The sequence below is a fragment of the Coenobita brevimanus genome, chromosome 65 (assembly GCF_032717465.1).
Source record: "Coenobita brevimanus isolate Jiangsu-jjx chromosome 65, ASM3271746v2, whole genome shotgun sequence".
Lineage (NCBI taxonomy): Eukaryota > Metazoa > Arthropoda > Malacostraca > Decapoda > Coenobitidae > Coenobita > Coenobita brevimanus.
The window spans coordinates 5042450-5054632 of NC_137018.1; the positions used below are offsets into that span (position 1 = coordinate 5042450).

At 43.1% G+C, this 12183-nt stretch overlaps 1 protein-coding gene across 1 annotated transcript in view; it reads right to left on the reverse strand.

The window, feature by feature from the left end:
• The window catches only part of LOC145404917 (cell adhesion molecule DSCAM-like), a 587705-nt gene that overhangs the window by 98770 nt on the left and 476752 nt on the right, over positions 1–12183 (reverse strand). The window contains exon 10 of the mRNA XM_080276424.1: positions 4344–4486. Coding sequence (XP_080132550.1) covers positions 4344–4486 — 143 coding nt within the window. The remainder of the gene's footprint in view (positions 1–4343; positions 4487–12183) is intronic.

Genomic DNA, 12183 nt, shown 5'->3' on the forward strand with positions numbered 1-12183 from the left:
AATTTTTCCTCCCTCCTGTCGCTGCTTCTTAACTTGCCATCTTGCCAGGCTTTGAGTAATATTGGCATACACCCTAAATGGTGCCTGGATCATATTACCCTTGACTGAGGAGGTTGTAGCACATATCTTCCATGGTGGCTTATTCTGACAGTGCACATTAACATTAGTTTGTGTTATCTTTATATCTTTCTAATTAGGCAACAGTTCTATAAGTGATTTATGTGCCACTTGCCAAAATCAATCGAGAAGGATGAGGAAAAATGAAGCCTCTTATTCCCACGAAAATTCAGATATTCCCCCTCCCGCCGTCTCTCATTTTCCTACCATATGTTATCTTTGCATATACATAGTAGGAGCTGTTGTTGCTGTTGTTGCCCCAGATTAATCTGAACTTTGAACTTGGTAGACTGCAGGTTGAAGTTGTCCCTCTCCTGCAGCTCATCCTCCTCTTTTCGGGGGATAGGGAAGTAGCTGAGGGACTTTTGTATAATCAGTAGAGCTGGCTAGATATATCTGTGTTACCGTACGAAGGCGTCTTTCCAGCACCAAGCGTCCCTTTCCCGTACCTGTATAAACTTAAGTGCATACATTACACTTAAGTTATCATCCCGCTACTGGGGCCTTATATGGTCGCCTAGTTTGTGTGTCTATCAGTTCACCTGGTCTTTGTTCGAGCCCATCCGGAGGCGGCCATTAAAGAGTGTATATTGTTCCCACATCATCTGAACCCTGCTGAAGTTCTCTTGATTACATACGCGGACTTTCTCACTCACATAGTCACTCGAACACATCTCTCTTCATACACTTTCTATCATACAGTTCAAAAGCATTTCACAACCAACACCGTGAGTGACGCAAGGGGAGTGGGCAGATCACTTCCACAGCGACAGAAAGGCGTGCTCCCCGATCTTGCGAAATAGGCTACTTGGTCTTTGGAATTCCTAGGCCTGTAAGCAGTGTGCAACCTGGCCGTGATAGGACATGCATAAAGAAGCACTGAGAATAAAAGAAGCTGCTGTTAATTCCTACTAGTCTCTCTCTCTCTCTCTCTCTCTCTCTCTCTCTCTCTCTCTCAAAAGGTTGCAAAGAAAGAATAAAATAAATAAGATGTCACAGGACTGAAAGAGCTAAAGTTCAAATGCACAGGGAGCAACTCCGCCTGGGCTGGTGACGCAGGGAGAGAATGACATTAAAGTGATGATAATGGAAGGGAAGAGAGCCGAGATGGTTTAACAGAATATCCTTACGACAAGAAAAGGGGAAGGGTAATAGAGTGGAATGGAGCGAAGAATTTCATAAGATAACGCAGTAAGGGACGTGAGGGGAGATTATGGAAGGGACAAAGTATTTCAAAGAGGAACTTATGATGAGCACTTTCCTTTTTTACAGCGCTTTCCCGAGTGGATATTAGCGAGCCATCATGTGTGTGTGTGTGTGTGTGCTTTCATGTCGGGTGTACAGGGAAGAAGGGGAGTGTTTTGTGTGTGTGTGTGTGTGTGTGTGTGTGTGTGTGTGTGTGTGTGTGTGTGTGTGTGTGTGTGTGTGTGTGTGTGTGTGTGTGTGTGTGTGTGTGTGAGAGAGAGAGAGAGAGAGAGAGAGAGAGAGAGGAAGGTGCAAGCTGAGGTGTATCGACATGGAGAGGGGTGGACTTGGGTGTATTGACAGAAGGAGGTATGGGCTGAGGTTTACAAACATAGGAGGTGCAGTCTGGGGCTACTGACAAGGAGAGGGGCTGGTTGGGGTGCACCGGCAGGGGAAGGGGCAAATTGGGTGTGTATTGACAGGGGAGGGGGCAAGCTGGAGTGCACTGACAGGGGTAGGGACAGGCTGGGGTGCACTGACAGGATGAGGGTCGAGCTGAGATGTGCCGACAGGAGAGGGGTGACTCAGTTGTGAAGATTCGGAAGATGTGGGATGGGGTGTAAGGGGAAGAAAGGTGGACTGTGCTTTACGAACTGAGGATGGTGTGGCTGAGGCGTGCAGACAAGGGTAAGGATAGGTGTTCAGGGTATGAGAAGGCTGGAGTATACAGACAGAGGGAGATGTGGGCTGCAGTGTACTGACAGGGGGAGGAGTGACTGGTGTTGTACAGACAGGAACAAGAGGTAAGTGTCCAGATGTGAAAGAGATGCGGTGTACAGACAAGAAGAGGAGGGACTGGAACAGGAGAAGGGAAGAGGAGTGTGTGTGTGTGTGTGTGTGTGTGTGTGTGTGTGTGTGTGTGTGTGTGTGTGTGTGTGTGTGTGTGTGTGTGTGTGTGTGTGTGTGTGTGTGTGTGTGTGTGTGTGTGTGTGAGAGAGAGAGAGAGAGAATGGTTAATCGTAGGGCAGAGGATAATAAACGACTTCAGGATTATGACGCATTTCCTGACATATTCTCGCTACCAACAAAGATCATTCAACGTAAGGAAGAAGTTCTAGCAGCAAAAAAGCTCTATGAAGAGTGTATATAACTCTACCAATCCAAAATTTTACTTTAAGCTCATGAAAATTGATTGAACAAGGTTAGAACAAAATATTTAGGAAGTTATCAGGCTGGAGAGGTTAATAAAGAAGCCAAAAATATTAACTGAAAGTAAACACACACACACACACACACACACACAAAGAGTACATACCCGTGCTTCCCTTTACACCGGACATATATGCACGGTTGCGCACACACTTGATGGATAGAAGTTATTAATCTTACACACACACACACACACACACACACACACACACATATATATATATATATATATATATATATATATATATATATATATATATGCACATACAAAACCTTACCCTAGTCATAACACCATGGGTTATATATTGAAATAAAAGTAAAAAAAAAAAAAAATAAGTAACAGCTCACAGGCCAGCTTTACAAATAGTCTGTGGCAGCATCATATACCAATAACTTTATTTTCTATGCTGGAAGTTAATAGTGAACGGTGACCTTATTCTGAAGTTATGAAAATGAAGGGAAAATTTGTTGCCTGCAGCTTCAGCAACGCAATACACTAGGTATGATGAAACAGAGATATATGCGAAAATACTTGACTCTGCATTTCTTGTTTAGATGTAGATCGAGTTACGAAACAAGCTGTGATATAATCTTTCACACTGGGGTATGCTCTCTTTGACTTGTCGAACTCCAGCCAGATCTACCTCTACTTCAACTAGACGACACTCATTCTAATTCAGGGAAATTCGTCGAAATTCTGTTGGTTGATCCACATCATTTTCGAATCTTTAATATTTTCCTCTTATAAACCCTTTAATGATCAGGACTCCATTCCGATTTCACTGGGTTAAAAGGCGTTGAAGGGGAGCCTACACGTGGTGGCGTTGTGTACACTGGGTGGAGCAGCTGCAGAGTTGAGCCTGAAGTCAGACCACCTCATATTTCCCTGTACTTTGCTGTCGGAGGGACCATAGTGAAGCGGGTATTGCTGTCTCTCGATTTGTCTGTTCGTTTGTCTGTCTGTCTGTTAACTTTACGCGAAAACTACTGGTGCGATTTTGACTAAAATTACAGAGATGATGGGCTACGATCTTCAGATCACCTGATTAAATTTTGGGCCAAATTGGACCAAGTTCCAGATTGTAGACCCAAAATATATATTTTTTAAAATCGTTTTTCGCCATAACTTCCTTCAAATTCATCATATCGACATGAAACCCAAACCTAAAGGTGCATCTTTCAAATCCGCATCCTATAACATGCCTCATTACATCACGGGGGTCACCCCACAGTTAGCAGTAGGGGTGCCAGTGTCGAAGGGGTTGGCCTAAAATTTCATGTGGGCATAAAATCGTCAATTTTCGCCCGATTTACTCCAAATATAATATGTGACATCTTTGACTAAATATCCTGTTGTATTTATACGTCAGAACTAAAGTGACTGCCGAGGAAGGATTTGCTGTGCCTTGGCACCGCTTCTTGTTTTTCTTTTTAATCTTCTTTTTTTCGCCTCATCAGGAGCATACAGGCCATGCGATAGGCTACTCAGTCCGGAGATTTAAGGTAAGAGTGACCACTTGCTCTTCACCGAGTGGCACCATGTAAACAATAAAAACGGAACTACCCCTCGGACTGAAACCCTTATAGGACACACCTGATTGAAGCACTTGACCCCACTAGATCGCCAGGCGTCCATTTGTAAGAAATAAGCCGCAACCAGCAATATCATTTATAACATTTTTAGACCACATCAGGTTGGAACACCTAAACCCAGACGACTATCAGACAGAGAGAGACAACGGATGACCTAAACCCACTGGACCACTCTGCGTCTAACTGTTGATTAAAAAAGAAATAAAGAAAAGATGGAAAAAAGTAATATAGTGTCTAACCTTGAGCTTGTGTCCCTGTGTGCCGTACACCTCCATGACGAAGCTCTGCGGCAGCCCTCCGTCGAAACCCTCGTCACAGCTCACCTGTACGGCGTCGATGCTCTCATTAAGCACCTTGCAGTTCTGAAGGGAGTCGGGCGCACCTGCCGGGGAGGTGAGAGAGAGCTCATAACCCTGTGAAACTAAGTGAAGTCCATTTTAGTATACCTCGCGACTATATTTGGCCTAAAATTGCCATATCCCCTTCCTGAATGCTGAGTATAACAGTAAGTAAGGATTAGAATATGATGTTGTCACGAAGAAGTGCTAGGGAAAAGGATTCAGACCCGTGGTGTTGCCTTTTTCTGTCACTGAGCAACGTGAAAAAAACCGGAAAAGGTCGTAAATCTAGGCTAAGGAAAGATGAAAAGAGAATACCAGACGATTTCATTCAGCCTAGGAAAGAGGTCTTGTACTGAGAGGGTCTATTACTTCTGTGTCTATCTCTTCCCTCTCAAAAAAAAAAAAATCTATTCTGATCTGAATAAAATAAAGAAATGTCAAAAATAAAATGAGAAAAGACGTCCTTGGGCATCTAGGGCCACTTAGCAGCACAGGGTACTGCTAATATAATCTGTCTTGCAGCGTGTGTGTGTGTGTGTGTGTGTGTGTGTGTGTGTGTGTGTGTGTGTGTGTGTGTGTGTGTGTGTGTGTGTTACCTTCCTATGTATGTGGGACTTATGTACACGAAAGAGAAAAAAGAAAAATTCTAAAGGTGAGAGCCAGCAAAGCCTTTCACTTCTAAAGATAAATGGATAAAATGAAAAGCTCAGTTTCAGGCTCGACGTTATATGCAATGGGAAAGACGGACTGAAGAAGATAGTTTCTGAGTAAACATTTATTTATATATGTTTTTCTATCTATTAGTCTACTTATACGATGGGCAATATATCTAGCCGGCTTTCTATGAGTCTACAGTATTTATCTTTATACATCTCTATCCATCTACATGTATAAGTATCTAAGTTATTGCCAGATGCAGTCACCTCTTCACCATACATATCCGTCTGCTCTGCAACACCGCTCCCCACCCCCCCTCCCTTACTCTGGGCAAAGCACCATCCATAATAATATTAATCTAAGTTTTCACCTCATTCTTTATCTACCTTATTATTTTTCCAGTCCCTTCGCTCCAGCACACACACTACACTTCTACCTCTCCTCAGCAAGGACACCACCCTCCACCACACACCACTTTCCCTTATAACCTCCTCCTTAGCGTCGCCTGTGCCGGTATTTATATTTAAAAAATGAAACATAAGTTGGATATCAGATCGCCTGTTTACATTTTTATCCACTCTCATAGAGCTAGAAAATCTTTAGAAGCCAAACTAGTCTGAGTGCACCTCTGTAATATATGACAATATTTTCTGATAATGAGGATATAAAGGAGCGTTGTGGTGTGGATGTGGATGTGATAGGAAGCGTTATGAGGAACACACTGAGGTGGTTTGGCCATGTGGAGAGGATGGAGGATGAAAGTGTGACGAAGAGAGTGTATGTGAGTGAGGTGGAGGGGGGAAGAGGGAGGGGGAGGCCGAGGATGAGATGGAGGGATGGGGTGGAGAGGTATATGAGAGAGGGGGGTGTGAGTTGGGAGCAGGGCAGTGAAATGGCGGGGGACAGGGTGACTTGGAGGCGATTTGTTTGTGGCCACCCCAAACGGGATTGAGGCGTCTGGCAATAGATAGATAGATAGATAGATTTTCTGATAATGACATTGATACGGAGACTTGCTTACACACACACACACACACACACACACACACACACACACACACACACACATTCACTACGAGAGGGCCTTCGTAACCTGAATAAAATCGTCTGGAGGAAGTGAAAACAATCTACAAATATACGGCATGTCATTCTGTTAAAGACTGAATGAATATTTACAGAAAAAGATAAAAATAGTCAAATAAGTGACGAAATACGGAAACAACAGTGCGTAGGGCAAAAGAGCAAACTTGGACAGCCTTGGCCCCAACCTCCCGATAGAACAAACATTTACAGCCTTCTAAACATTTACAAACAACATTTCAGTCACACAAACTAACAAAACATAGAGAAAGTAATCCTGAAGGATGACTCACAGACTCGCGTATACAACCTACAGGACATGAAATATCCTTATGTTTCATTTCAAGTGTTATATTCTAAACAGAGTAATATTGCTCTGTTTTATAGCCTAGGCTGAATTTTTTTCCATGATTAAGGTTGCACAGTACTTTTGCTAAATTCAAAGCAACATCAAAATAAGTTTGGAAGCAACCTAACTGGAATGGAATCAAGAGAATATTGCACAAAACGAAGGTATGGTAGTAAAAAGTTGTTCTTCGAGAAACGCTTATTTTTAATGATGCCAGCAGAGGATGGCCCTTTCCCTGCCACGATTTGTCTCAGTAAATAACATAGTCCTACAAAAGTCTATTAGTTCGAAGTTGGGTTAAATAAAAATCTGTAGTACAAGGTCAACATCGGATCATTGGCTGCCTGTTCTCACTGCCCCTGTTTTAAGTCTGAGTGCGAGTTTGTCGAAGGCCCGTATTCTCGTCGGTCGAAGAAGCTCCCTAGCACCTTTTCGTAAGAGATTTATTATATTTATTACACCTTACTATCCTCTTCTGTGTGATAAATTCTTTAATTATCCTCATACTCCTAAAAAATAGCGCCCAAAGCGATATTAACCAGACATATCCAAAAAATGAGTAGATTAGCGAAAGGTGTTAGGGAGCGGCCTAAACCGACGAGAATACATACCCATGTCCAGGGTACGTCACTCGAGGCAGGGGAAAAGGACTCCCGTTGCGGCTGCGATAAATAAACTCATTTTGCCTCGCGTCTATTTACATAATCACATTCCCGCAAGTGTACAGCTCTCAACGTCTCTCTCCCTCCCTCCCTCTCTCCCTCCTTCCCTCCCTCCTTCCGTGCCTTGTGTTGTCGTCTTTATCGTCGTGGAAGGATGGGCTAGCGTGTTTATTTTCCCTGTTGTCTTGGGGATCTCCTTTGGGTCTTCTCTCTCTTCTTGTGCAGGGCCGAGTTTGCCTTGAAGCGGGTGTGTCTCCAGGCAAGGTTTACAGGGAGACGTGATGGATGATGGCAGGGGTTATGGTGCGTACAGAGAGAGAGAGAGAGAGAGAGAGAGAGAGAGAGAGAATAGGCAAGTTTTACGTTTTTCGGTCCTCTGAGATAGAGTTCTACATATTCAATTTTTCGTTACATTATTCGTGAAAGTAAACAAAGAGAGAGAGAGAGAGAATACGAAGTTTTTACATATATCAGTCAGCTACAGCAGGATTCAACGCAGTATTTTTCCTGTCACGTTTTCACATACATATTAACGACCATAGCCCGAGGATGCATTTTTCATTTTATATTTGCCGTCAGTGGATTATTTTTACATGGTTTGGGGGAGACATATGTTTGTGAAGATTTTTATAACCACTGCAGTTCCAAAAATCTCTCTTACTCAAAATAAAACAGGCTTAGGGATAAAAAGAAAAAAAAAGAATAAATAAATTGCTTCTCGACATGAAGAGATTAAATAGTATAAGCTATAGGCAATAACACACACACACACACACACACATACACACACACACACACACACAAACTTCCCTTCCCACACACATAGACTAAGGTAAGAAAAACATCGCAGCCACTTATCCTTCCATTAGGTAATTGAAAACAATTTCCGAGAGCACGTATTGTGACCTAGACCAGTCGTTCAGGTACAGATCAGTTCAGAATACGTGGAAGAGGAATGAAAAAATAAGGAAGTAAGGAAGGATATAGACTGCCTGGGTAAATTTAGTTGATAACCATATCCTATCCCCTCCTCTACGATTTTCTCTCGGGGGTGAAATCAGGTTAACATGGAACTAAATGTACAATATCCGGTACAATTCCAGCCCTGCGAGACGTAAGAGCCCGAGGTTAGGCTAGCGAATGATAAATTAAGAAATATGTGAGCGCATTTACACGTTCACCCCTTACGGATACCAGCTGATGAACAAAAGGCGAATTATCTTCTATCTGACTGATGACCTAAACCATTTATCTGTCATGCGCCTAGTTGATTAACAAATATACACTATGATGAACAGGAGTACCTTTCAGTATAAAGTTTTCAGTTTTGTTCACAAAATTCATCTATTCATCCATCGTCGGATTTTCTTTCATCTATTACAAACCAAGACGACCTCTAACCTTGTCATGAGAAACAGCTATCTCCCACCGGCAAGTCCTCTTCAAGATGTGAACCCAATATATCAGTACATATTCAACACTGGCGATCGCAGTCACATAAATACTCAGTATATAATAGGCTTCACCACAACCACCTTTTTCAAGAGGATAACAGCTCACCAACAGGACGGTGTAATTCAACGGCACAATGACAGAATTCATGATCTTGTCTCAACCAGACAACAACTTGAAGACCAGACTATTACCCTATATAAAGAACCTGACAGGAGGGGATTAAGGATGACAAGCTGTTTATATCTACGCCAATGAACCTACAACAAACACACAAAAGCTGCCAGAATCTCTTCCATCACGCAGACTACAGCAGGGCTCTCCTTGACTGGCTGAAAGTTCTCAGGTGTGTTGTGTACTCTGATTAGCTGAGTACGTGCCATCTCCCTTCACCTGATCCAGCCATGAGGCATAAATACCGGCTCGCCTTCCACCAACCTTCATTCCAGCTTGACCATTCCACCATCAGTATCTCCTGAGGATGGCCTACTGATGGCCGAAAAGGTCTCGAGAAATAAAACTGGAATCTGGAAACTTACTCAGTACTCTAAACAACGAGCATTGCATCCTTGTCAAAAGCATTGCGAAAAAAGTTCTCACCAGAATATATTGCTCGGCTGCGGGGAAACGTAACAAGCAAAGAAACCAGACTCAAACGCCTTCACTCTCTGTTACCAGCTCACGCAGATGTTTATTATTTAGGCTAGTACCTGATGATTTTGTTCAACCGGAGAAAACCCAGGCAATCAAGGGGCTGTAAAAAAGGGGGCACATATTCAGTAAGTCCCTGGTACATGACAGAGCTGTTCCAAAATAGTGTCAACATTTTTGCCATTCATCTTGTGCTGGAACCTTAAAAAAAAATCTAGCAATCGAGCTTCTCTCTCTCTCTCTCTCCAAATTACTTGACTTAATCCCTTCAGTTCGGCGTCTTTTTTTATTTTTTATTACCGGATTATCTTATTTGACTTAGGAAATAGCTTTAGTATTGAAGGGGTTAATGACCACTATAAGAAAAGTGTGGAAGAGAGAGAGAGAGAGAGAGAGAGAGAGAGAGAGAGAGAGAGAGAGAGAGAGAAAAATATAAGACCAGACTGAAAAGTTACACACACACACACACACACACACACACACACACACACACACACACACACAGGACATAAAACAAGGTCCTGATACTGGCATTTCCCATAATTTTATTCTCTTTGTTCTTTCTGGGCGTGGGTAAAAGACACACACAACTCTACTTTTGGCTGCCTCGGGCCCGCCTGGTGCCTCAAAGTCCAGCTATTATTCAATAAAGCTGGAGCTGCCGTCAACCCCGCTCTCCCCGCCTTCGTCTCTTATGGTTGGAGGGAGGAGGAGGGAAGAGGGAGGAGGGGGAGAGATAACGAAGAGGTGGGGAGGGAGAATAAAGAGGAGGAGGAGGAAAATAAAGGAAAGATGGGGAGAGTGAGGGAGAGGTGGAGAAAGAGAGTAAGAGAGTGGTGGAGGAAGAACAGTAAGGGAGAAGTGAGGACAGAGTGTAAAGTGGGGAACAGATAGTAGGGAACACTGCAAAGAGAGTAGAGATGGGGAGAGTGAGGGAGAAATTGGAAAAGAGAGCAAGGCAGTGGTGAGGAATGAGAGAAATGATGAGGTAGGGAAGGAGGGTTAGAAAAAACATGAGGCGAGGAATGAGTACTGTAGAGGCGAGGAAAAATATGTGAACGGGAGAGAAAAGGGAGAAATAAAAAAGAAAGAAAACGATACAGAAAAGGGCAGAGGAAAGGGCAGGGAGGGTGATGAGTGGGGTACAAAGGAGGTCCAGACTACAGGAGTCCCATGGGCAGATAAGGTCATATAAGAGAAGCGAAGGGGGAAAAGAAGAAAAATAATAGAAAAAGGATGATGGGAAGGTGGAAAAAGGAGGAAAAGAGAATTAAATGGGTGAGAGAATGAGAGGGATGAAGAGAGCAAGGGAGAGAGAGAGAGAGATGAAGAAAAGATTAAGAGGGTAGAGAAGAAGGTTATGAAGAGGTATATGAGGGGAAAATTGAGGGTAAGGGAGTGAGTGAGAGAGAGAGAGAGAGAGAGAGAGGGGGGGGGAGGGGAAGTGGGGTTGGAAAGGAATGGGGAGGTAAATACTAGCTGGGATGAAGATAACGATAAAGGTGATTAGGGAGAAAGAGAAATGGGGAGGAATGGAAAAGAGGGGAGAGGGGAAGGTAGAGGTGGGACTGGATGGGGAAGAAAATGAAACGAATAAAAATAGGGAGAGAGAAGAGTAAGGGACAGAGATATCGGATGGAGAGGAGGAAGGAGGTTATGAAAGATGAGAGAAGGGAGGAGGACTGTCAGAGATAGAAGAGAGGAGAGGAGGGGAGAGACTTGTGTGAGAAAGAGAGAAAGAGGGGAAACTGGACTAGAGCAAAGAGAATGGAGAAGCATGGAGGAGAGGGATGGTGAAGTGGAAGGGAATACAGGATATGAAGTGGAAGGAGATACAGGATGTGAAGGGAAGGAACTGCGAGAGAAGGAAGAACACGCAGAAAGAAGGATAGAAGAATGAAGGAAGAAAGAAGAGAGGAAGAAGGATGAAAGAAGTGAGAAAGAAAGAGAAATATAGATGGAAAGAAGGAATATATAGAGAAAGACGAGAGAGAGAGAGAGAGAGAGAGAGAGAGAGAAGTACGGATATAACAGAGGAACAAGGTGATAAAGTTGAAGAGCCTCAGTGACAAGACGGAAATGGAAGTCAGAGAGGTAAAGAGAAAAAAATGAAAATAGAAAAAAAATAGAAATGGAAGAGAGGAGAGGGAAGCAAATCTACAACAGACAAGGCAGACAGACCAAACAGACGGAAAGAACAGAGAAGAAAGCCTGGGATAGGAGAGATGGTGAAGTGGAAGGGCTGACCGCATGTGGATGAGTGAAGTGGAAGAGGAAGAAACTGGAAGAGATGGAGGGTGGAAACAGAAGCAAAACAGGTAACAAGGCAGAGGTATTTCCGGAAAGCTGCTGAAATATTTTAAGGATAATATTAACTATGCTCTTTTTACTCTAACTTGGCCTCAACAAATCTGAATCATGAATGCTGAGTTGCAGTCCCTGTACGTGCCACACACCCTCACATATCACCACTTCAGCACCAATGCCCAACGTCCATATCAAATACAACACTAAGGTTATCTCATCCGGGGCCACTGTAAATTCATTAGCGTTGGGGTTTTTATGACGTCGTTGGGTTTTGTGGAAAGTCAGTAAAGTGTAAAACCATTCGGATCATATAACTGGTCCCTTATTTGAGGCAGGCATTAAACTCTCTTTCAAACAGCAGAACTCTTCTCCAAACCATTTGTTCACAGTGCCCAGTGTTTCTTAGCTCAGAGAAATATATTGCAAGTAAAGGTTGAAGGTGGGAGACACAGCCCAAGATGAAAGAAAGCAGTCGACCTTGGATCTGTTATTTTGCTTTTATTATTCCTTGGAGGACACAATTTTGCAGTGTTTCAGATTTTTAGTTCCTTATTCCATGCATATAGAAAAATAATCTGTT